This window comes from Rattus norvegicus, chromosome 8 (assembly GCF_036323735.1).
Source record: "Rattus norvegicus strain BN/NHsdMcwi chromosome 8, GRCr8, whole genome shotgun sequence".
Taxonomy (NCBI): Eukaryota; Metazoa; Chordata; class Mammalia; order Rodentia; family Muridae; genus Rattus; species Rattus norvegicus.
Window position 1 is genome coordinate 27737327 of NC_086026.1, and position 26591 is coordinate 27763917.

At 49.4% G+C, this 26591-nt stretch overlaps 1 protein-coding gene across 2 annotated transcripts in view; it reads right to left on the reverse strand.

Moving 5' to 3' along the window:
* The window catches only part of Dnmt1 (DNA methyltransferase 1), a 46609-nt gene extending 20530 nt beyond the window's left edge, over positions 1 to 26079 (reverse strand). The window contains exons 1-12 of one of the 2 annotated variants that reach the window (NM_053354.3): positions 25356 to 25515; positions 15194 to 15230; positions 14240 to 14347; positions 13908 to 14118; positions 12970 to 13042; positions 10323 to 10398; positions 9402 to 9433; positions 8965 to 9052; positions 7492 to 7529; positions 5099 to 5183; positions 3547 to 3587; positions 2353 to 2431 (exon numbers count right to left, since the gene is read on the reverse strand). In NM_053354.3, coding sequence (NP_445806.3) covers positions 2353 to 2431; positions 3547 to 3587; positions 5099 to 5183; positions 7492 to 7529; positions 8965 to 9052; positions 9402 to 9433; positions 10323 to 10398; positions 12970 to 13042; positions 13908 to 14118; positions 14240 to 14347; positions 15194 to 15230; positions 25356 to 25435 — 948 coding nt within the window. In that variant the 5' untranslated portion in view covers positions 25436 to 25515. Of the gene's footprint in view, positions 1 to 2352; positions 2432 to 3546; positions 3588 to 5098; positions 5184 to 7491; positions 7530 to 8964; positions 9053 to 9401; positions 9434 to 10322; positions 10399 to 12969; positions 13043 to 13907; positions 14119 to 14239; positions 14348 to 15193; positions 15231 to 25355 lie in introns of both variants that reach the window. The other variant, XM_063266223.1, reaches the window with a different exon arrangement.
* Positions 26080 to 26591: the final 512 nt, after the last annotated feature.

Below are 26591 nucleotides of genomic sequence, written 5' to 3' on the forward strand. Positions count from 1 at the left end.
AAGATAAACCCACTTTTGTGGGAAGGACATCAGAGCCCAGTGTCTTCCTGTGCTAGGCAAGGCTACAGGAGACATGGCAACATGGGTGTGGTCTGGGAGCCAGAGCAGCCTCTCCAGTAGCTACCTGTGGGGTTCTCCTAAATGAGGGCCTCTTGAAATCATTAAGTTCAAAAGAATACCCGATTTCCTGGAGATGCCCATCAGAGGCACCACCAGAGCAAGGTGATGCAGAGAAATCAGTTCAATTCAGAATTCCTTTCATATGTAAAGAAGTCAGGTGGCTTCTTTGAGAGTCTCAAATTACACAGAGCAGGCCAGATCAAGAGATCTGCCTGCCTCTTGCCCTTTGGATGTGGGACTGTAGCTGCTTTCCCCTCAACTTTTCCCCCTTTGCAATGCTGGGTCTGGAATCCAGAGCCCTTGCATAGGCCAGATGACCAGAGTGGCCTCACGAGCAGTAACTATCCAGAGGTTTGCTGACCCCAGACACCCACCATCTCAAGCAGCAAGAAATAAATAGGATTCAAACTTCAAACACAGGCTACACACAAGGACAGAGGTGTAGAATAAATCCCCACAAATAAGAGAAGGGCAGAAAGATCTTCTTGCACTTTGCAGCTTGAGTGACAACACTGTCCACATCCAGTGGGGCCTGAGGTAAACCCAGACTACAGGGGAAACCGAAAGCAAAGAATGAAAACTCGAAGTCAGAACGGATGCTGCAGCTTGGTAGCAGAGAACCGGCTCTCACCCCTGTACTTAAAGACAAAGGACACCAGGGGTAACGATGGAGGAGCCACTGTGCCCGAGCCTGGGCTAAACCCTCAGCACTGGCTCACCGCTTCCAGAATCCCGAGAGCACCAACAGCAAGAGATAAGCCAGAGAAGCAACAATGCAGCTGGAAAACCACAGGACGTTCCACAGAATGATGCTCCGGTCAGCTGTGGACCATAGGTATGACAGCGGTACAGATCTGGTCATCCAGCAACTTTGTTTCTGTCAACTATATATGCCACCATTTTTACTTGTCAGAGACAAAAAAAAAAAAAATCACCTAAAGACTAATTTCCTGGAACATTCCTGGAAGCAGCACATAATTGGACATCGTCTAGAGATCTTGAGTTCATGCTGTGAAATGCAGCAGACAGGAAGCCAGCTGACATGGGACACACCTGTGTGCAACACTGGAAATGCCAGGCGTGTTCAAAGGAGACCTTGTCTTAACACAAATCCTGAGACCAGGAGTGTGGGAGCGGACCTGATGTGCTGGTGTTTTATGCATGTATTTTCAGAGCAAGTTCTCACTTAAAGAGATTTTAAAATTACATTTGTCTATTGTGCGTGCACGGGTATATGTGTGGGTGTCCATATACTGTGGCATGCATGCAGCAACTGAAGGATGACTGCTGGAGTTTGAGGTCAACCAGGCCGTGTCTCTAAAGAATAAAATAGCAGTGAGGCTGAGGACTTGGCTCAGTAGTTAAAAACACTGACAGTTCTCTTGGAGGACCCAGGTTCAAGTCCTAGCACCTACAGCCAGTTCCAGGTGAACTGACACCCTCTTCTGGCCTCTGTGTGTACTACACAAATGTATGTAGGCAAGACACACACACACTCACACACACACACTCACACACACACACTCACACACACACACACTCACACACACACACTCACACACACACACACTCACACACACACACACTCACACACACACACACTCACACACACACACACTCACACACACACACACTCACACACACACACACTCACACACACACACACTCACACACACACACACTCACACACACACACACTCACACACACACACACTCACACACACACACACTCACACACACTCACACTCACACACACTCACACACACACACTCACACACACACACTCACACACACACACTCACACACACACACTCACACACACACTCACACACACACACTCACACACACACTCACACACACACTCACACACACACTCACACACACACTCACACACACACTCACACACACACTCACACACACACTCACACACACACTCACACACACACTCACACACACACTCACACACACACTCACACACACACTCACACACACACTCACACACACACTCACACACACACTCACACACACACTCACACACACACTCACACACACACTCACACACACACTCACACACACTCACACACACACTCACACACACACTCACACACACACTCACACACACTCACACACACACTCACACTCACACACACACTCACACACACACTCACACACACACTCACACACACACTCACACACACACTCACACAAGAAGTTAAGAGCCCAAGCGCTTACCCTTTCGTCCTCATCTTTGCCCTCGGGAGGCTCTGGAGTGATCTGCTCTACTTCTTCCTTGGGTCTCCGTTTGGTGGCTCTACAAACAAGGAAGACACCAGAAGTTAGCTCTGAAAACCAACTCCGGCATGCCCATTCCTGAGAATGGCACGGGCAGGTGAGACGGCCTGGAGCCTAGGGTGCCTCACAAGCGTGAGGACCAGAGTTTGACTAACAGAATCCACAAAGGCTGGCACAACGGGCACATTGCCACAATCCCAGTGCTGGAGAGGGGGACAGGAGGACCCACAGATCTGCCAGCTAATATAAGCACATCCATGAGCTTCAGGTTGAGTGAGAGCCTGTGCCAACCCCTGGACTACATACACACACATGCACTGTCATATTATGGTAGTTCACACTTTCGACTTTTAATATTTAGCAGGCAAAGCAGGATCATGAGTTCCAGGGTAGTCTGGGCAACACATTGGGACCTCTTGGTAGCGTTAGATTCTCAGTACTAACAAGAAAAAACACAAATCAAGAGGTTGGAGAAATGGCTCGGCCATTGAGTACCTGCTGTCCTTCTAAAGGACCCAAGTTCAGTTCCCAGCACCCATGACAAGTCAGCCCATGCTAGCCTGTGACTCCAGCTCCAAGAAATCCAACAACTCTTGGGGCCTGAGAGCATTTCATACGCATATCAAATCCATCATGTACATACAAATAAAAACTTTTTTTTTTAAATCCAGAGGTCTGAAGAATGGCTATAAGCACAGGCTGCTCTTCTGAGGGCATGAGTTCTATTCCCAACACCTGCATGGGATCTCATCTAACTCCAGCTGTGGAAGAGCGGAGGGCACTGCACATACACAGTGCATAGACATATGCGGCTATAGTGTCCATATACATAGACTTAAGTTCACAGTGGTGCATGCCTGTAATCAACACCTCAGGGAAAGTAGAGGCTATGGATCAGGAACTCAAGGTCAGCATGGGCTCCATGAAACAGTTCAACACTCTCACCCCTAAACCAATGATCATAAGGACTCTGAAGGCAGGATTCCTTCTGAAAGGCTTGCAGGTGGCCCGGGGAACCCTCGCAGGCTGAGCTAGGCCCAGCTGCTCTGGTCTCCTTGTCTACTCAAGTACTCTCCCTAGCAGAGCCTTTTGGAGTTAACAGGACAGCAAGGCACAAGCACTTTTGACACTTACAGATCTCTGGGCTGGCTTCTGGGCCTGGAACTTCTTTTGTCCTGAGAGCAAACAGTGGAGGAAACAGAAAATGACATCGTTATTCAGAGGCCAAGCAGGGTGAACTTAAGAAGAGCGCAGGCTCAACACCAGAAACCGCTTTCTCTCCTGGGCCAAAATGGTGAGACCAGAGGCTGCAGGATTGTACTTCCTACTTCTCACAGATCGACAGGCACTAAAGAACTTTCTAGTCACCATGGTCATGCTGTGTCCTAGCACTTGGAGGATGAAGCCTGAGACCTTGCCTTAAAGACAAAACCACAGCCGAGCACGGTGACAGCATCTTTAATTTCCCTTGGGAGTTGTGAGTGGGTCTATGCACATCAGTAACTTAAGTGTCAGTCTCAATCCTCCCATCCTACCACAAGGCAGCTGTGAGGCACTGAGGGCTCCACAGTGAGCATCTATTCCAAACCGAGAGCCAGCCAACAAGAAGACCCAGCATCTGCAAACAAGCCTGACAACTGCAGGGATCCACACGGTGGACAAGAACCACACACACCATGAAAATAAGATGGGACACAACCAAAAGCTCTCTGCCCTGAGGCAGGCAACACTGACCATGCCCAGTGCCCATGGCATCTGGGCAGACAAACATCACTGCACCTGGGCAATTATCAGGGCTTCTCCCATTGCATTCGTAGACAAGCAGCGAGAACACTCACAAGCCTGCTCACCTGGGCTCAAGCTCCACTCTACAAATCTCCATGGGGAGGAAACCAGGCGGGCATTTCTCAGGCATCTAAGGTGGACAACCCGAGACATGAGTATGTGGCCTCGCCTACTGCCCTGGGGATCTAGGGAGCAGGAACCCAGACTGAGCACTGTGGGTGCCTATCAGAGGCCTTGGCATCTAGGGCAATCAGTCTTCCATGTCCCTGAAGATTCAGCCAAGCGCAGATGCAAGAGGCTCAGAAAACTGTCCTGGGCCCACACAGACAGTCCTTTCCCATCTCCTAAGCAGCACTGTAACAGAGTAAGCAGCATTTACTGGGTGCTGGGTAACACGTGCACTGGAGGGGTTTACGGAGGGTGTGAGGACCCAGGCAAACACTGGGTTGTTTGATCTCAGCACACGTTACTGAGAACCCTTGCACCACCATCTAACTGCAGGCTTTAGCGCTGCAGGGAGGATTTCGGTTGTTCTGAAACAGTTTACAGCTCGGCTGATCCTCATGATTAGAATCCTAAAGAAATGAAGTCTTGATCCTGCCCTACCGTTGCTGAGATTACAGTGCTCCATTTTGCCTGCCTTGTTTAGGTTGTGAGGATACTCGATTGAGCAAGTAGAGGGGAGAAAGACAGTCAGGAACTGAACTTAGGACTTCAAGGAGCAGGCAGGCTTACTGAACTGACAGGCTCAGACGTGCAGTGGACAACACCCGAAGGAGACCAGGCAAACCTGCCCGGGTAGTGAGAAGTAGATTCTGCACCCAGACCCCTGCCCAGCACCATCTCTGCCAATCCAATGGCGCGCGCACACAGCGAGGCCCACTTAAGATAAAGACTTTGCCTTTTCATCGTCATCGTCCACATCCAAGTGAGTTCCTGGCCTTGCTTCTCTGTCTGGGTCCTCCCTTGATTTCCGCCTTGATGCTCTGCCACATAAAAAAAAGCAAAATAAAGATCTCACATGAACACAGTCAAATGAGGGCTTAAATGTTTCCTCTCAGTTCAAGACCTGCCACCTTTCCTACCCTTCACCTGCTCATCTTTTATGATTTTATATTATTTGTGAACCAGGGCTCAGGCCCAGTGGATCATGAGCTGATGACAAGTATTCAAGCAGGCCCCACCAGATGTCTGAACAGATAAAAGCCCGATCTCAGTTCCATCCCCACAATCCACAATGGGAGGAGTGAACTGAATCCTGGGAGCTCACCTCTAACCTCTGCAGGCAAGACGTAGCATGTATATATACTCAGATAAACACTCCTGTACGTCCATGCACACCCTGAGTCTATCAACCACACCGCCTGGCTCTTCAAGTGAATGATGAGCGGAGGTGCCAGGGGTTTAAGACAAACCACTAGCAGGTCTTCATTGGCAATCTCGAGCCTGGCAGGACTGTCTGCACCTGCCCTGTGAACGTTGCTGAGACGGAATGAGTGGAGCGAGGCCAGCGTCAGCAACACAGAAGGCTGGCCTCAATCAGGAGCCCAGTGGTCCTTACTGTTCTGCACCCACCCATGGGGGGGGGGACGTCATCTTGTACTAGGCTATCCTCTAGATTTGCACAAGTCGGTGGGTATTAATAGAAGCTTTAAAACAGACAAACCCCACTATCTCTGAGGCTGGGAAATAGCTCAGAAGAGGACGAGTTCAGACTGCCCAGCATCTACACAAACACTGGCTGGGAAGGCCTGCATGGCATCCGCCCGTGACTCCAGTGTTTAGGAGCATGTGAGCCCAGCCCTGTAGTGACCTCCTGCCTGAATGAGCATAAGCATGCCAGTAAGAAAGGCACCTATGTCAGGCTCTGGCTACTGTACACGCACATGTTAAGGCACACATCAAAAAGATGGGGTTGGGGATTTGGCTCAGTGGCAGAGCGCTTGCCTAGGAAGCGCAAGGCCCTGGGTTCGGTCCCCAGCTCCGAAAAAAAAGAACCAAAAAAAAAAAAAAAAAAAGAGGATCACCTACGTGGATGCGAGAGGACAGGCCTGAGATTCCTGTATTCCAGATGCTGAGGCAGGAGATCAAGTCTGGGGCCAGCCTGGATTATATAGGAGAGCCTATCTATTACCCCCCCCCCCCCCAAACGAGCCAGGCGGTGGTGGTGCACACCTTTATTCCCAGCACTCGGGAGGCAGAAGCAAGCAGATCTCTATTAAGTTCTACAGAGTTCTAGGACAGCCAGGGCTACACACAGAGTCTCGAAAACAAAACAAACAGAATCAAAATTAGTATTAAAAGCCAGCACTAGTTGCTTGTGACGTCCTACAGCCACAAGATGTGCTCAGATGGACTAAGTCACAGGACAATTAAGTCAGCCCACCATCTGCCAGGATCAGCTACCAGTTTGTGAGCCTCTGTGAGCTCAACGGTTGCTGGGCTTTGGAAGTGTCAGTTAACTTATACAACCACTCAGTCACATGATGGACAGCAGTGTGACCACTGAGGCAAGGTCCGAGTAAGGAGAAGGTCACAGGCTAGTAATGGTGTCAGCCTTTGCTAGGGTAGGCAGACTACCTTTTGTTATTGAAGCACGTCTCTAGTCCCGGCTGGCCTGAAACTTGGCTGACTCAGAACTTAGAGATACACCTCTGTCTCCTGAGTGCTAGGATTAAAGGAGTGCACCACAATGCTCATACTTCTTACTGATTTTTCTTCTCTTTTCTTTTTGAAACAGTGGCTCACTGTAGCTCAGGCTGGCCCTGAACTCATGGAAACCTTTCTACCTTAGCCTCCAATACAAGATGAGGTTACAGATGTGCCCCATCATGGCCAGCTCGGTTTGACTATAGTTTAACTATGAGTCACGTATGAAGTCAGGAGACCACCTTCATCATGTGGGCTCCAGGGCTTGAGCTCAAACTGTCAGACTTGTGCAGCAAGCCCTTTCACCCAGTGAGCCACTGCACTGGCCCTTGGTCTGCTTTTCAGCTATTAGTAGCTTATGCATATGGGTGCTTAGTCACCATGTATCTGCACGAGTGTGCCGAGGACTGACTGTCTGACCCCCTGGGATCTGGAGTTAACCCCCCCCCGGGATGTTCTAGAAAAGCAGCTAGTGTTCTTAACTGCTGAGCCATCTCTCCAGCCCGGCTTGGTCTGGGTTTTCTCAGTAGAACTTCCCAGACTACACACTACACACTAGTAACTCAGTCCCAGCCCCTTATTGACAGCAGTGATGTTGCAACCAGGCACCACCGTAAGGCACAGAGGCATGACAGCTGCACTTACAGCTCTCTGGTTTGACGTCGAGGTCTCCTGTCATCTTCCTAAGAGAGGAAAATAAGAGTTGATAAAGAAGCCAGTCTGGTCTACATATGGAGTCAGAGTCAGCCACATATGCATACATACCGAGACCCTTGGCACCACCACCAAAAAAAAGTTAATCCCCCAATTTGTCCTGAATTCCTGCTATGGAATTGACAGACCCACAGTAGCCCTACTAGATTCTAGTCAGTAAGACTGGTAAGGTGAATGCTATCACCGAAGGGTGCCTCTTTCTGGGGTCCAGGCCGCACTTGGTTTTGTCTTGCTCTGATTCTTGGGGCTGTCTTTCTCAACTCACACATAAGCCTACATTAAAATACCTTTATTCAATCCCAACTCTGCTTCCTTAAAAATATTTAGGAAGCCCAGCGTGGGTGGCACAGGCCTTTAACCCCAGCACTCAGGAGGCCAGCCTGGTCTGCAGAGCCAGTTCGAGGACAGCCAAGTTCTTTTCTACACAAAAGAAACCCCATCTCCAACAAAACAAAACTGTGTTTGGTGGAGTCAGCAGACAGCAGAGGCATCCTTAGGAGACAAACCCCGGGGGACAGGAAAACCGAAAGCAAACCCCTGGCTGCTGCAGTTCACACACAAAAGTAAGGTTTCAAGGGTTAGGCAAATAGCTCAGCAGGCACAAAGGCTGCCATACAGGCCTAATGACCCAAGCTGGAGTTTCCTGAACACAGGAAGCCAAACCCAGAGCCACTGACATGCTCTGTGGCTGAAGGCACTTGCCATCTAGACTGATGACCTGAGTTTCTGGGTCCCATGATAAAAAAGAACCCCTAAAAGTTGTATTTCACATCCGCATGTGTAGACCCTAACAGACGCAATAAATGTAGTAACCCAGGTTTTTGTTTGTTTGGGTTTCTTTGGGTGCCTTTTAAGATAAGTTTCATGTAGCCCAGGCTGGTCTTGAACTTGCCACGTAGAAAACAGGAGGACCTCTATTTCCCAAGTACTAGGACTAAGTGCCTAGAAATCTTTGTTGTTCCTGAAGACGATGAGCCCCAAGGCTACATATGCACGGCAGGCAAGTACTCCACAACCAAGCTACGCTCTTAAAGGGCAACAGTAGCTGTGCAGCTCAGAGCCTTCACATCCTGGCAGTGCTGGCTCAACGGAAAGAACAGACCTCATTCCAGTCAAGGGGGCAACATTAGGTAGGCTTTCTTTGAGGACACCGGGGATGGAATCCAGAGCGTCAAGCACGCTATACAAATACTCTGCCACTGAGCTCAGCCCAGCCTAGAAGGCAGCCCTGTGTCTGGATGTTGCTATGGTACCACCAGCACCGCCTCTATGCTCACGAAGGAGACCTCCATAGAGGCTTTCAGTCAAGAAGACTTCCTAAGTCGGCCCTGTGCTCTCCCCACCCCTACCTCACTCCCAGAACCAGAGTGCCATGCTCAAGGAAAGAGCAGGGGAGGGCTTTACCTGTTCACCTTGCTCTTCCTGACACAGCTGGGTTCCTGGCCTTACTCGTTCAGGTTTCTCCACAGACTCTCCGGCACGACTGGCACGACTGCCAGGCAAAGGAGAATGTTACACACAGCAAGACCTGGCAAGACCCAGGCAGCTCAGGTTCCAGGGGCTTCATGAATCCAACTTCCTACACCAGCAGCAACCCCAGAATTCTGACAGTCAAGTGTTCTCTTACCATCAAGTATTGAATTGAGAGGCCTTTCAACCCAGGTCTCTAATATACCAGGAGACCTCGCCTCCTTTTGTGAAGAGGGAGGGATTGAAACACTAATAATTTGGTTCCAAATTCAGCACCCTGACGGGTTTACACTTACTACAGAGCCCCTTTCGACATTTCAGAAAGTAATTTATGTAACAGACAAACCCAAGACGAGACTATGGATTCTTACCTCTCTGTGCCTGCGACTCTGCGTTTCTTATCCTGGGCAGAGGGAGGAAGACAAGAAGACAATGTTGGTTCGAAAGGAAGATCAACAACACATGCAAATTAAACACGTGGGGAGAGCTAGGCGTGCTAGCCCACACCTGCAACCTGGTATCAAGCAACCGAGGCAGGAGGACCACCATAAGACTGTGCCCGCCCTGAGCTACCGTTTCAGGGCAGCCTGGATTACACAGTGGCATCCTGTCTCAAAGAGGGGCAGGGTGTGTGGAGAGATGGCTCAGCCACTAGAGTGCATATCGCTCTCCTAGAGAGCCAGACTTCAGTTCCCAGTTCCATCTCATGTGGCTCCTCTAACTTCTCTGGCTCCAGGTACCAGGCACCACTGGCTTCCTTGGGCACCTGCACACATGCACGCACACCCACACACAAACCCCAAAACATACATAGAAATCCCAGCTGGTGATGGTGGTCCACACCTGTCATCCTAGAACTTGGGAAGTGGAGATAGAAGATCAAGACTTCAAGCCCAGGCTCAACTAACATGCCCCTGGGCTACACGATACTGTCTCAATGTATTTGTATATCTCAAACACTGGGGCCCAGTGTGAGTTCAATGGTACAGTGCTTACCTAGGATGGGTGAGGCCCTGGGTTTGATCCCAACATTAATAAAACAGAACTGCCTCCCTATGCCGTCAGACAAGAACTACACGTCAGCAGTCCCAGGACTCCAGCCTGCTGGGCTACCATTTTCAAACCCATCAGGTTCCACCACCATGTAACACATTTTAACAGGTCGCTCCTCCCCCTCCTGTAACCCACACTGAAATGCCCCTACTATAAGGAAACTTTAGATAGATGACCTTTGTTCACTCTGTCAGCAAATAAATCAAAGTAAGTGTCCGGAGTCGACAGGGCTGGCCCACCTGGTCTCTCTCCTCTGCAGCAGATTCATTTGCGTTTCCCTTTTCAGAGTCTTCCTTGGGTTTCCGTTTAGCGGGACTGTCACACAGTGAGGAGAATGTTAGTTCTGAGATTCCCCAGCGGTCCAATGGCCCTCAAACTTCCCTTCTCTCACAAAAGACATTTTTTTTTCTTTTTTTCAGAGCTGGGGACCGAACCCAGGGCCTTGCGTTTGCTAGGCAAGCGCTCTACCACTGAGCTAAATCCCCAACCCCCACAAAAGACATCTTAAAGGTCCAGGTATCCTCCCTACCAGGAGAGGCCAATCCATCCAGGACTGAAGGTTTTTTTTTTTTGTTTTGTTTTGTTTTTTAAAAAGAACTCTGTATATGAACTCACTGTAGCTGTCTTCAGACACCAGAAGAGGGCATTAGATCCCATTACAGATGGTTGTGAGCCACCATGTGGTGGCTGGGAATTGAACTCAGGACCTCTGAAGAGCAATCAGTGCTCTTAACCACTGAGCCATCTCTCCAGCCTGTTCATGAAGGGTTTTAATGGTTACTTGTATTATTTTAATGTATGTGTGCATGTGCTCTTGGGAAACCAGGAGAGTTAGGTCTCCTGGAGCTGGAGTTACAGGCAGTTGTTAGGGCAATGATCACACATCCATATATTTGTTTTTAAACAAAAAAATTTAGATTTAATTTCATGCTTATGAGTGCTTTGCTTATATGTGCGTCTATGCTCCACACTGTACAGTGCCTGTGGAAGTCAGAGGTGTAGGATCCCCTGGAACTAGAGTTATCAGTTGGTTGTGGAGCACTGGGCCCTGAACCCAGGTCCTCTGCAAGAGCAGCAAGTGCTCTTAAGCACTGCCACCTGGAACTGGATGAAGCTGGTGGGGGTTTGTGTGTGTGTGTGTGTGTGTGTGTGTGTGTGTGTGTGTGTGTGTGTGTGTGTGTGTGTGTGTGTGTGTGTGTGTGTTTGGGTTTTTTTGGAGACAGGGTTTCTCTGTGTAGAGACCTGGCTATCCTGGAACTCTTGTAAACCAGGTTAGCCTTAAACTCCAGAGATCCACCTGCCTCTGCCTCTGCATGCTGGGATCAAAGATGTGCACCACCATGGCCCACCACTTTATTGAGACAATTGTCTCTCACGGATCCTAGAGCTCACTGGCTTGGTCACACTACCTAGCCAGCCAGCGCCACCTGTGTCCACCTGATCCATGCTACGACTGCAAACAAGCACTGGAATTCCTGGCTTTTAACACGAGTGTTGGGGATCTGAACACAGGTTCTGTGCAAACACTCTGCCTACCAGGTCGCCTTCTTGTTTCCAGCTTTAAGCGTCTGAGGTTTTATTTTGTATGTAATCTATGAACTGTGTGTGTTTGGTGCCAGAAGAGGACATGGATCCCCGAGTTGCAGGTGGTTGTGAACCACCATGTAGGTTCTGGGAATTAAAACCAGGTCTTCTTTAAAAGAGCCGCCCAGCTTCATACTTTGAGGCTGACTCAAAGAGCAGTTACCTCTGTCAAAAAAATCTGTTATTTTTGTAAGAAGCCATTGCTGTCTAGATTCATGTCTTTGAATTTGCGAAGTGGCGATGTCTAATGCTTCAGAGAAACACTGTGTGCTGGAGAGATGGCTCACTGATGAAGAGCGCCCAGTGCTCTTGAAGACCTGAGTTCCACCTAGGCTGGGTGGGTGAGCACGTTGCACAAGTGTACACGGATGACATATACACACCATATGTATAGGAACATGTGTGTGCAGCTGGAGAGACGGCCTGGTGGTGCCTGAGAGCAATTGCTCCTCTTGCAGAGAACCTGGGTTCAGGGCCCACCATTGGTAACTTCAATTCCAAGGGACCCAACACCCTCTTCTAATTTCCACAGGCACTGCAAGATGTGGTGCATAGACACACAAGCAGGCAAAACCCTGCGCGCATGGAATTAAATCTTTTTTAAAAACCCAGCGTATGTTTTGCGTGTTGATGTTGCTGTGAAGCTGGTGGACACGGCTTTATGGAGCCAGGTCCCGCTACAAAGTAGTTGCTAAAGGCAGGAGAGTAGCATTACGCTTTATTTTTCCGAGTGGTGGTGAGGAGGAGGGTCTTTGGCCTGCATGTATGACCACATGCATGCAGTGCCTAAGGAGGCTGGAAGAGGGCAGCAGATCCCAGGACTGGAGTTACAGAGGGTCGCTACCTCCCATGTCAGGGGAGAGAATCAAACCTGGGTCCTCTGCCAGAGCAGCAGTGCTCTGAGTGCCGAGACATCTCTCCAACTCAGCATAAGGGTTCTTGAGGGCTGTATCCTATAGCTTTGTGTATATGTATGCTTTAAGTTTTTTCACAAGGTGAAAAAAGCTCACAAGTAATGTTTGTCAATGTCTAGTGAACAAAAACCTGCAAAATGAATGTCTGTGAGGCCGAAGTGTGGCAGAGTGGGAAATCCTCTGCCTAGAATCCCCAAGGGGGAAGGCAGGAGCATGGCTCAGTGGTAGAGCTCCTAACATGAACCTGACTTTGAGTTCTGTCCTCACTACTAAAACAGAGGCAAGAAAGATACATGAGTTACGGAAGGCAGGGAAGTTCACTTGGACTCACTGTTTCCCCACGGTTACTAGGCCCAGAAATGCTAGCCAGCCACTCGTTACTACTAACCCCTTGAAGTGAGACGTGATGGTGGTCTGCCTGGTGGTTCTCCTCGTAGCCACCGAACTAGATGAAGCTTCAACTGTGTAAAAACAAGAGAAAAGGACACGGCTTCAGGAACACTTCAAGTCACTTCAGGAACAAGTAACTGCAGGCGCTGTAAGAACGCACATTTCTTGGCTCTCAGTCTGGATTATGAACTGCGTACCTGCTTACACAGGGCAACAGATACCCTCTAGAACTCCCACTGCTTAGCGGCTGGCAATAGCATCATACAGCCCAGAATCCAAGGAACGGTTTACAGCGACCACGTACCATGTCTACACCATTATAAAACTCAAAACCCTAAACTGAAACCTCACGTAGGAACCATCTGTGGCAGTCTAATCGAGGTAGACGTGCACAGAAAAGAAGCCAGAGGCCCAGCACAGCTCTCTGGCAGAGCATCTGTGCACCTGGGCTCCATTCTCCAGCACCACTATTCCTCCCTTGAGAAACAAACAGCCAAGGCTTGGCTTGACAGATGATGTGCCCTTCCCTAGCATACGCAGGTCTCGGGTTACACCCCTAGCACTCCAGAGGCAGGGACAAATGGACAAGGAAAGGGAAGTTAAGAAACCAGAGAATAAGGGTGCAGGGAAGTGTCAGTGTGGGCTTAGTGCTCACAAGGCCTTAGGCTTCCTTCTCAGCACCAGAAACAACCAGAATACATGTGGTGCATGCCATGGTTCAAGAGGACTGTCTCTTCAAATGAACCACAGCCTCCAAGATGCAAACCAGTCTATTGAGAGCAATCAGACAGCACAGCCTATCATGCCAGCACTCGGGGCAGAAGCAGGACAGACTAAGGTAGGCTGAGCTATACGAACAGGTAGAGGTGTCCGTCTCAAGAACGGCCAGAAAACCCAAAACAACCAACCGTAAGTCACTAGGTCTCGCGTCCTTACTCATGGTCTCACTGTCCGACTTGCTCCTCCTGGGTCCCCGAGGCTTGGGCCTGGATCTTGGGGATCGGTTTGAGTCTGCCATTTCTGCTTTCCAGGTTGGCCGACTCCCGTTGGCAGGACAACCGTTGGCTTTCTGAGTGAGAGAGAGTGTTCCGTTCTCCAGGCACAAATCCTTATTTAGAAGGGTCTTGACTTTAGCCAGGTAGCCTTCCTACAACAGGAAAGGAGAACTTAGGAGGAAGACATCATGGTAGGTAGGACACAGGGGCTGCTGCCCTTCCTCAGACCTGGAAGCAGACAGCTTTCCGGAAACTTGGAAAGAGCAGACTTACCTCAGACAATTCCTCTTTATGTAGTTTGGTTTCCAAGTCGCATAGCTGGCTTTTTATTTCTGTTTGCAGGAATTCATGCAGTAAGTTCAATTTCTCTTTCACACACTCCTGTGGGAAGGACATAGCTGAGGAACCCCAAGCTTCCAAGCTAGCAATTAAAATACAGGACAAAGACGCCTAACTGCCCCAATAGCTGGGGCGATAGGCAGCCCTGGCTCTGCTAAAAACTAAATACAAGCCAGGCATAGTGTAGGATGCCCAAGATCAACTCAGGAAGCCTAGGAGAGGGGGCTGCTGTAAATTTAAGGCCCGTCTGAACTACGTACTAAGTTCAGGTTCAACCCAAGATATGGATCAAAACCCTGCCTTTAAAAACAAAAACAAAGGGGTTGGGGATTTAGCTCAGTGGTAAGCACAAGGCCCTGGGTTCGGTCCCCAGCTCCGAAAAAAAGAACCCCCCAAAAAAAACAAAAAACAAAAAACAAACAAACAAACAAAAAAAAAAACCCTAAAACTAAAACTAAGGGGTTGGGGATTTAGCTCAGCGGTAGAGCGCTTGCCTAGCGAGCTCAAGGCCCTGGGTTCGGTCCCCAGCTCCGGAAAAAAAAAAACAAACCTAAAACTAAACTAGGGTCTAGGGAGATGGCTTGGACACTTGCTATGCAAGCATGAAGATGAGGGTTCAGATGCCCAGTGCTAGCATAAAAGCTTGGCAGACATAGTAGCCAGCCTACAATCTCAGCGCTCAGGCAGACAGGATTCTTAGACTAAGCTTTAAACACGGGTTTTAGAACCTGTGAGTTCTAGATTAGTAAATGAAGTGCACAGCGACTGCTGTCTGAGGTCAACCTCTGGCCTCTGCATGCATGCACATAGGTACTCACACATACGTGAACACATGCAAAAGCATACAAAGTACACACACATCTAAGAATATGAAGGAAGAGCAGTTACCTTTTCTGTTAAGCCATCTCTTTCCAAGTCTTTGAGCCTGCGTAAAGGAAATAAATGAGCAACTTCATTTATCTGAGAATCTTTAAAACAAAAATTAAGGGAGGGGGTTAGAATTGTGGTACAGTATTAGCCTCCTGCTAAGGCAGGAGATCATTCAAGCCTGTAACTTTGCAGCCAACTTGGGCAACGCAATGAGAATTGTATCCTCAAGAAAAAGAAAGGAGAGGGGGAATCAATGTAGTATTTGAGTACTGGGGAAACACAGCACCTCTTCGGCAGCATCAACTTTCCTTTTGGCTGTTTTCTAGAGAGAAGAGTCTCCCACAGCTGGGTGTCTGAGAATGCCTTGAACCCCTACTCCTGCATCCACCTCTCAAGTGCTAATACTACAACTATGCCCCACCCCGCCTGAATTTCTAGTATGTTTTACTATGGCTTCCCACGATGTCCTTAAAAACCTGCATCAGAGAGCCGCTCACACTGTCAGACCAGCACCCTACTGACAGCCTGGGTTACATAGTGCGACCATACCTCAGATAACAGGGCTGGAGATGTGGCTCAGCCAGCAGACTGCTTGCCTAGCATGCATGAGGCACTGGGTTCCTGGGTATTGTGGTACACGCCTGTAATTCCAGGACTCAGCATGAAGAGGAAGGAGGATCGAGACTTCAGAGTCACCGGGTTGTACAATGTGAGTTTGAGGCTAGCTTGGACTACAGGAGACCATTTCCAAGCAGAGGGAAAATATACAAGAAAAGTGGGGAGCTGTCAGTCAGGGTCCTTCTATAACCTGGATGACCTACAACTGTTTTCCCTAACTGGGTAAGCTCTTAAAAGGCCTTCCACAGCATGCATGATGTCAGCATGAGTCATGGCTGCATTGTCGGGATCAGCCAGCTGATGGCTCCTGAAGGCCATGTATGGCTGGCCGCCTTTCACTGACGAACTGAAGAAATGGGAGCAGTGACGGGTACAGGGGATCAGGCATGCCCACACAGCCTGAGGAGGAGGAGCTGGACATAAAGTGAGAGGTGAACTGGTGAGCCAAGAACGCAGCTCAGGAGTAGAGTTCCAGCCTGGAATGTGAAGGCCCTGAATCCCATGCACTACATGGGGAGTGACAACACTGCAGGCGGAAATCTCAACCTCCAGAATGTGTACCTAAGTTCAGAAGTACAGAATTCTATTGGAATTGTCTGAAAACTGGTCAGATTATTGAAGATGTCCTTACCTCTCTGGTCAGGGAGAGAGACTAGAAGGAAAAGACACAGAAGGGGCCACCTGTTACTCAGTGTGAGGGCCTGGGGGCAGTGGAGGGTGAACAGGTCTAACCAGCTAGGTAGGGGTCAGAAGCCAGGGCACTACGGGAGTCTGGCCCCTGCATCTTTGCCTCATCCCAGCAGCTCCCAAGTCTGGCTTCTCAGGTTTCAGTAACTAGAGGGTAGATCCCGTCTTCGTCTTCCCGGCAGCTGCAGGACTAGGGTCACCATGGTTACTCCAATTACTCTTACTGGCAGACCCTGTCTCCTCCTCCTAGCACTGCTCCTATACATGGGTGCCTACACGCACGTGCTAGAACCCTGAGAAAGGAGGCAAACACAGTGAGGAGCTAGACACTGTTGTCCCAGGGAACACGCTGGGTAAGGAGACTTAACGTTAGCAGACAAGGACCTGCCTACCAGCCTGGCAGTCAGCTCAGGGGCTTTTCGCTTAGGAAAGATGCCCCTACACACTGCAGATGTACTCACAGCTAACTACAGTACCACAGGGACTCAAGGTCTTGGCAGCTGGGGCCTTGAGAATGCTTACTGGGTATGCACATTCTGGGTTCCAACCCCAGCACCCAGGAACCCAGGTAATTACCACATAATGCACACCGTGAGCCCAGCACTTGGGAGTTAGGAGGTAAGAGATCCAAGAGTACAAGGCCAGCCTAGACTACATAACGAGTTTAAGGTTAGCCTGGCTCCATATAAACAACTAAAAATAAATACGGCTCTGGAATGGTGTTTTGTTTTTTTTTAAGCTCAGGCTGGAGTATGACAGAGCCTAACATACACAAAGCCCTGAGTCCTACCCCAGCACCCAAACAAAAAGAAAACTCTTCTAGGAGCTCAGAGGGCTATCCCAGCAACAGTCATCTCCCTACACTAAATTACCCTACAGTAACTTCGCCAAAGGCAAGACTCAAAGAAAGGCAGCTGCAGAAGTAGACATTTGTAGCCAGAGGCATAAACGCAGCTGCTACGACAGCCCACGTGACTGTCTTGTCCCTTTTGTGCCCCACCTGAGCACAGATGGAATCAGAAAGTCACCATGTGTTGAGCAAGAGGCCTACTACCGAGTTATACTCCCAAACCCAGCTATGTCCCTTAAAATCACGACGGGCCACAGCTACGGTGACCACCGCTCGACAGTCTCTAGATCCCGAGATTCCTCCAAGAAAGACTCAGTCAGGTGTGGTAGGACAGGCCTGGAATGCTAGCACTCAGAATGGAGAGTTCACAGGCTAGCCCATGCTACAAAAACCAACCGTCTCAAACAAAGTGAGCGAAACGACAAAGCCCAGGTCTCCAGTGAAGAACTGGAAACACCCTCAGCCCCATGCTAGCCCAATGGGCTACGATTCACTCGAAACTACTTCCACAGCTTAGCTTCCGTCTGAGGAAGATAAACTATGCACAAACCTTGAAAAAGTAGGCAAACTTAGCCAGGCACAGCAGCAGCGCTGTACTGGAATCCCCACACTCAAGAGGTAGAGGCAGGAGGATGGCAAGTCCCAGACCAGCCTGGATTTTATGGCTCAACTCTATTTCAAACAAGACAACGGAGGGCTCCAGTGAGAGGGCCAGTGGGTAAAGGCACCTCCCATCAAGCCTGACCAAAGCGCAACCAAGGGTGTGGGGAGGACCTGCAGTCCTGACCCTCCACATACACACCGTACACGCACACGACAGACCTAATCTTAACACATCTAACACAGATGAACAGTTAAAACTCGAGCTCTTCAGCGGGGCCACAGTGGCGCATGCCTTTGACCCCAGCACTCAGGAGCCAGAGGCAGGCAGATCTGGGCTCAAGGCCAGTATAGTCTACAGAGCGAGTTCTAGGACAACCAGGGATACACAGAGAAACCCTGTCTCAAGAGGAAAAAAAAAAAAACAAAACAAAAAACAAAACAAACTTGAGCTCTTCCCTGGAGAACAAGCCCAACAGCATGAAGGAGGACCTAGGCAGAGGGAGCCTTCCAGGGCGGAAGCTGCTTCTAAGACACCCCCCCCCCAAATAGCCCTAACAGTGCCAGAAAAGGTAAGTCCAGAGAGGGGCCAGCAACAGTGGGAGGTGCTCAGAAGCATTCGTGTTGTTCCAAGGCCATCAAAAGAACCATGGGAGAGGAAAGACCACGATATCAGAGCCATACTTTTAGGAAAAATTTGTCTGACATGAACTAGAGAGACTGCAAAGGTTAAGTTATTTCAACATCCTAAACCAGAAATGCTGGTCTGAAATATAACTTGGCAGCACACCAGGGCCTGTTCCAGAGCCCTGCCTTTTCTCTGCTGGGGATGGAACCAGGGCCATGCTGAAGGCACAACTCTCCCACCCAGCTGGACCCAGCTCCCTGCCTCTGACCAGGAAGACGGGGCGAGGTCATCCGATGAATCAAATGTCTTGGGTAGCACAATGATGTTGTTCCCTCCTCACAAGATGCTGTTGCTCTGACCCCAGGACCGTGACTAACTTGTTTGGCAACAGCAACTCTGCAGATCTGACTAAGATTCCAGCATTTTCGAGTGAAAGATGGGAAGAAGATTATCAGGGGCGATCGACAGGAGCGGATCACTTAACTCCCTCAGCACAGAGCCTTGGAGGGAAGGTCAGGGGCACAGGCTTGGCCCAGGAGGCTGACTTTAAAGTGGACATGGTGGCAGGGAAGACCGAGAGGGTAGGAGTCAACCCGTCAGACCATTCCAGACGCTAGAGACTACTCAGTCTGGCCTTAGCCAGACAGTGTGGGACCTGCAACTCCAACACTCAAGAGGCTGAGGCAGGAACATCACGAGTTTCAGGTCATCCCCCAGTTACATAACAAGTCTGAAGCCACCGTTCTGTTCTGTCCGGAGGGCTGCGAGATGAGTCAGCAAGGGTCCATGTGAGGATCCTGGGACCCATAGGAAAAGCTACAAGTGAAGCGAACAATCCCAGGCTTGCTAGCCAGCCGATCGGACCGAAGAGGAGTTCTAGGCTCCCTGAGAGAGTTTACAGATTTATTGATTTATTGTGTATACAGCAAAGAAAGATCTCAAAAAATAAAATGGAGATAATTTTGGAAGACAACCAACAATGACCTCTGGCCTGCCAGCGCACACGCATGCACTTGTGCACACAAATGTATTTAAAATATACACACACACGCATACACACACATACATATACATATATATACATACATATATATAGCCAGTGAGATGACTCAGTAGTTAAGAATTTACCATACATCGGGCTGGGGATTTAGCTCAGTGGTAGAGCGCTTACCTAGGAAGCGCAAGGCCCTGGGTTCGGTCCCCAGCTCCGAAAAATAGAAAAAAAGAACCAAAAAAAAAAAAAAAAAAAAAAAGAATTTACCATACATCTAGAAACCTAAATTTGATCCCCAGAATCCACCCCAAGGTGGAAAGAGTATCCAATGCCAACAATTTGACCTCTGCTGTCACACATAACCACTACAGAATAAAAATTAATCATTCCCAGAGGTCTGTATACATGTTGAGGAGTGCACCTGCATTCATACGAATACATATGTATGACAGGTATAATACACACCTATCAGAGTACTCAAGGTTGCAGAAGGGAAACTGAGCTCAAGATCACCCAGAAGTATACAACTGAAATTACAAAAAAGAATCAGGGCAGAGCTTGGTAGCGCATGCCTTTAATCCCAGCACTTGGAAGGCAGCGGCAAACAGGCAGGCAGTCTGAGTTCAAGGCCAGCCTGGTCTACATAGTCAGTCAGGTCTACACAGAGAAACACTGCCATGAACAAAAAATTTACACACACGACAGCAAGAAACTAAGTAGTTCCCCGGAGAGGACACTTTCCCTACCCATTTCAAGAAGAAACCTTGATTTCTTCTCTACCCATCCCATCCCTCATTCCTGACCTACAGAATTGTACAAGAGAATAGCAGTGTTTGTCCCAAGGTGGGGCTGAGAGACACAGCACTTGCCTGGCATGTCCAAGAGCCCCAGATCCATGGCCAGCCCTAAGAAGATACACAGAAGGTCACCTCAACCTGAGAAAGATCTAAAAGCTAAGCCAGGCTTGGCAGCTTATGCTGGCGATTCAGCAGCACTCAGAAGGCTGAGGCAGGAGGATAGAGAATTCAAAGCTAGCCTGGGTTACAAAGACTGTTTTAAAACAGAAGGGGGACTTGAGACCTGGCATACAAAACGCCTAGGCAAACTGCAGAGAGAACAACCCTAGATGATTCTACAAGCAAGCTTGAAATTAAAGCCCATTCCACAGAGTACCTGAGTATTTGGCACCCTGGATGGTAAAACCCCCACCCTCAACCCCCACCCCCTCAATGCCATGATGGCCCAGAGTAGAGACCACCAGAATGGAGCGCTAACCTACTCCTAACATGAGTACAGCCTACAGAACCCCAAGGAGCAGTCAGCCCCAGCCCCATTTTTCAGATAGCACATTGAGTGGTAAACTATCTGCCTTGAGTTCTATTCCCCCCAGAACAGATGGGGAGCCCTAGAGAGACGGCTTGGTGGTTATCAGCACACATTGCTCTTACAGAGGACTTTGTTCAGCACTGGGTCGGGCAGCTAACAAGACCCCTCTCCCCCCATGTAACTCCAGCTCTGTGGGGTCTGACACCTGTGGTCTCTACGGGCACATGCATGCACATGACACGCAAATAGACAAAGATAAGTTAGGTTGGGGATTTAGCTCAGTGGTAGAGCATTTGTCTAGCAAGCGCAAGGCCCTGGGTGTGGTCCTCAGCTCTGGAAAGACAAAAATAGCAAAAACTGGACATGGACTGGGTACTAAGATTAAGACGGCATTCACAGAGCTGTAAGAGACAGTGTACAACTTAACAAAACACCTGTCCTAAAAAGAGTGTGCTCCAGGTCAGCTGCAATGAGGGGTATCCCCCAGTTCCCTACCCATTCCAACATAGAGCAAACGGACACAGGCCTGGGTTCAACTTCGGCACAGCAAAAATAAAGTTTAAATCACAGAGCTCAGCACACTTCCTATTTGAGTTAAGCCAGGCTGTGTCATCTTTCTGAGGAGTGATCTTAAGTGCACAGAAGAGAGAAAGTCAGCAACTAGAGGGCTTGCCTCGTTCACCTAAGGCTCCCAGCTCCATCGCTAGTGCCACAGTAATCAGTGTGAACACATGGATGTCAGCACCTGGAAGTGGAGGCAGGAGGATTGGGAGTCCATGTCATCTTAAAGCTACACAGGGTATGTGAGGCCGGCCCTGGCTACCCAACCGCCTAAGAAAACAAAAACAAAAACAAAAAAGGTCGGAGGAAGTCAGTAAAACGATTGTCACAGAAGCACAAGGGCCAGAGTTTGGATCTCAAAGACGTAGAAAAGGACTTCCACGCCTGCTGGCCAGGCAGACTAATAAATCAGCGAGTTACAAGGTTATAAGCAAGTGGTCTCAAAGAAAAGGTTACTAGTCTCCTACTCAGAGGCTCAGGTAGGAGGAACGGTTGTTAGCTCCAGGCCAGCCTAGTTTACATATCAAATGCTAGAGTAGCAGGGGGCTGAGGAGTGAAAACCGGTCTCAAACAAAAAAGCAATTAAGGTTGAAAGTGAAAATCCAGCTCCAGGGATCCAATGCCCTCTTCTGGCCTCCTAGGGCATCAGGCACAGATGTGGGCACAGAGGCACTCACCAGCACCTATACCTGCCTCTCCCTCTCCCTCAGCATAAGGGGGAAGGCAAGAAACCAATTCCAAAAAGTTCAAATGGAATTAAAAAGGCAGCAGCAGCTTTCTAAACTGGCCATGGTGGCAGCTTAGTATCCAAGAGGCAAAGGCAGGTGGATATCAGAGTTCGAGGGCAGCCTGGTCCCCAGAGTTCCAGGCTAGCTGAGGCTACATAGTAAGACCCTGTCTCAAAATGAAATAAAACTTATAGGGTCAGATGAAATGGCTCCATTTCTTGTTACCACGACTGATGGTCTGAGCTCCATCTCCAGTACTGCCCAAGAACTGACTCGGGAAAAGTATTCTGACCGCCATAATACACTGCTAAATATGCACATGCAGACGCAGACAGATAAATGTAGTTAACTATGGCTTGGGGAGACGGGCACGTGTCCCACATCCTTGACCACCTACCTCAGTATGACCCCAAATCCACATGGTGAAAGTGTAACAAACACCATGAAAACGTCTAACTGCCACACGTACGCTGTGGTACACATGCACATAAAGTTAAAAAGTCTCCCCTTAACACATACCAGAGTGCATACATGTGTGTATACATATATGTGTATATATGTGTATATACGTATATATGTATCACACACCATTTATATGTAAGTTTAACAAAAATGAGTCAGCCAGGCACGTAACACGCATCACTTGAGAGGAACAATAGCAAGACCGAGACCAGACAAACTACATAGAGACCAGACCATGCCTTGAAAATAAGTTTCAATTGTAAAAAATGGAAAGAAGTTAGACACCCGTGTCAAAGGAACCTCCCTAGGGAAGAGGATGCCACCTGTTCAGGAAAAGAAATCCCTCACCTGCAAGGTGTGAATGTCTGAAATGAGGCCTTAGTTGAATTCTAACTCACGACCTTCCTGCCTCCCAAAGGCTGGGGTTATAGGCCATGGCCGCCACATCTCACTAAAAAGCATGATTTGAATTCCTCAAAGATGCAGGGTTTACTGTATTTCAAAGAAACGGTCAGTCTGGGGCTGGCAAGAGAATTCAGCCGATGAGGGGAAGCTACCAAGCCTGATGACATGAGTTCCATAACCAGGACCTTGTGGAAAGGTCAGTTCCTGCAAGGGGTCCTGACCTCCACTCAAGCTGTAGCACATACCCTCCCCTCATACACACTAAGACTTAAAATCCACATGTTGAAAAATCCTGTATTTTATACAGCTAGCAGAACTATGCACATTTCTATTTAAACTGCCATTTAAATACAAAACAGGGTGGACGGAAGCTGCAACAAGGCCTAAGTCAGCTTCTGGACTATCCCACCAAATGTCAGTACCTCTCTATCTCACACTGTAGATACTTTGCAACTAAGTTTTTCTAAATCAAAAGTTAACCCGGGTCATATTCCTGTAATCCCAGCACTTGAGTAGATACAAGAGATCAAGGCTAGCCTGGGTTATACAGTCAGCCTAAGGCTAGCCTTCTTGGGCTACAGGAATCCTTTCCTGGAAATGAAAACAACACACACACACACACACACACACACACACACACACACACACCCCAAAGAACAGGAAAAAAACAAGACAGAAAGGCAGGTTACAGCACTGTCTAACTTTAAAGAACGAAATACTTTAATAGGTATGTATTTTTTGGTAGTAAATTGTAAAGGTAAAAAAATCTGTTGAGGTGTGTCAAAGGCTGTGAATGTTTGTGTCTATATAATCAAAAAGCCAGCATTCAATAACCAAACCATCATGGTGGTACATGTCAGTAACCCCCAGCACTGAGGAGTCACAGGCAGGGAGATGGGGAATTCTAGGCCAGTCTGAGAAAACTCACCAAGAATCCATCTCCAAGAAAAGAAAAAGTGAAAGGGCTGGAGATGTATAGCTCAGTGGTAGAAACCGTTCACAGAGTTTCAGGTCCAATCCCGGGGGCAAACTGGGGGTGGGGAGTGTTTGACAAGGGGGAATTCAGGCTCTCCTCCCACTTCATCCCCCTAAACCTCAAAAGGCAACCGGCCTGGCAACACCCCACCAAACTAACCCATGGAAATACCAAAAGTAAACTCATTATCGGGTTGGAATATGTGCAGCAAAAGTCAGGGAACCTATGACTAAGTAGCGCACAGTGACACGTGGGACAAGCTTTCAGGATTGAACGGATGGACGATGCCCTTCTGGAACAGGAAGCAGGATCCGGTGTTCCCGCCAATCCCTGAACACAGACCTCCCCGTGGAGGTATGGAAGGTACTAGTGGTAGGATCCCTCATTTCCAGTGACACAACATTGAAAGTTGAAGAGCTTCCTTGACTGCTCGGGCGGGAGTGTGGGGGAATTCATATGTTCTGAAATGGGAGTTTTATCTGCCATCTCACTCCTCGGAATAAACACTAGACAATGTAAAAAGCTTCCTCGATGGCGGCAGAATCGAAGGAACTGGTTCACAGGGGTTAAAATAACGGGGCGGGGGCGGAGACATCTTACTATCATCCATTTTTCCCTCCCTCTGATACACATTTTGGACAGTGTTAAAAGGTTTCCTCGATTGCTCTGGGATCTCGGGACAGTTTATGTTACTGCCAAAGTGGAGGGCCCACTCTGCACCACCTCTCTCCAGGCATAGTCTCTGATAGCTCCAGGATCGCAGGAGCTCCTTTGGGATAAAAACAAAACAAAAACCCACGAGGGCTGTAAGCTGCTCAGGCCCAGCACCGCACCATGAGAGAAAAAGCTCCTAGGACTTGACAGCGGGACTCGAACGGAGAAATGCAGAGCCCTTCTGCACGAGGGCCTTCGGGGTCCCAGCGGAGGAACCCTCGGGTGGGCGCGGCGGGATCTGCAGGGCACCGGAAGTGAAGGCTGGAGAGGGGTGGGGGCTTCAGGGTGTCCACAGGCCCTGAGAGGGGCACTTCCTGCAACCCAGGAGCCGGGCTGGCCGAAGAGGGGAAACCCTGAAGGTGTCCCCAAGCTTGTTCTATTCCAGAAGGCTAGAAGGGACCATCCCCTTCCTCCCTCAAGTTCCCAGTCAATGGGCTTGCCAGCAACCAGGCCCCCACCCATTTTGGCGCCAACAGCCAGAGGCGCGCGCGACCGGAAGCACAGCCCGCGCCAAACGCTGCCCCGCGCATGCGCGCCCTGGCTGTCAGCGGCCGCAGGGCCACCCCGAGATACCCCAATAAATGCCTCCGCATCGGTCCCGCCCCTCGCCCCCACTTTGTGTGGTACCTACCGCCTGCGGACATGGTCGGGGAGCGAGCCTGCCGGGGAGGCAAGTGCAGGCACTCGGGCTGGAGCTGTTCGTGCTGGCATCTTGCAGGTTGCAGACGACAGGACAGCTCTGAACGAGACCCCGGCTTTTTCGCGCGCGCGGAAACCAATTGGGAGGGGGCGGCGCAAGCGGAAGCAGCATGTACCACACAGGGCAAGAGAGTGGGGGAAGACAATGCTATGCCCGAACGGAGTGCGCATGCGCAGGACGGAGGCACCCACACCTCCTGGCTGGAGTGGGCTCGTCCGCACTGTGACTGGAGCCACTCACCTCCCCCTTGCCTGAAGAGGTGGATCAGCCCTTGAGAGCAGGTAGTACTCCCCTTTCACAGGGCACCCACATCCAGGCACTCCAAGCCCTTGTAGTTCCACTTCCAGGGGATCCTACGCCCTCTTCTGGTCTCTATGGGCACCGCACTCACATGCACAAACACAATTTTTTTTAAAAAAAGTGATCTTTTGAGTCGGGCAGAGGTGGTGGAGTCTGTGGCGCCATGTTTTTAATCCCAGCACTCTGGGGGCAGAAGTGGGAGGATCTGTGTGTTCAGCCTGGTCTAAAAACAGTCTTTTTAAAAAAGAAAAAAAGGGTTGGGGATTTAGCTCAGTGGTAGAGCGCTTACCTAGGAAGCGCAAGGCCCTGGGTTCGGTCCCCAGCTCCAAAAAAAAGAACCAAAAAAAAAAAAAAAAAAAAAAAAACCCAGGCAGCAGTGGCGCATGCCTTTAATCCCTTGCACTGAGGCAGAGGCAGACAGATCACTATTTGAGGCTAGCCAAGTCTATACAGTGAATTCTAGGACAGCCAGGGCTATACAGAGAAACCCTGTCTCAAAACAAAAGGGTGGGCTTCAAGGGTGGGCTTGTCTGTGAAAGAGACCCAAAGAGTGAGCAGCACCAACGAGAAAGAAAATACCAGAGAGAAACGGAGACGAACAGGTTCCAGGGCCCAAAATGTAGATCTCTACGGCAGTGCCACCTCGTGTATAATGGGTAATTGGATTGCAGGTTGGACAAGATGCTCCTCAGCCTATCACAGGCCACAGGGACACCTCTGGGGAAAGCAGGAAAGATAGAAGGACAGGAACAGGGCAGTCAGCCATCTCAGAGGGAAACCATCAACCAGCCAGAACCTAGCCCTGCCACCGGTGAGTCGCATTGGAAAGAAGCAAAGAGCACAGATGACAGACAGGCAGATTCCCTG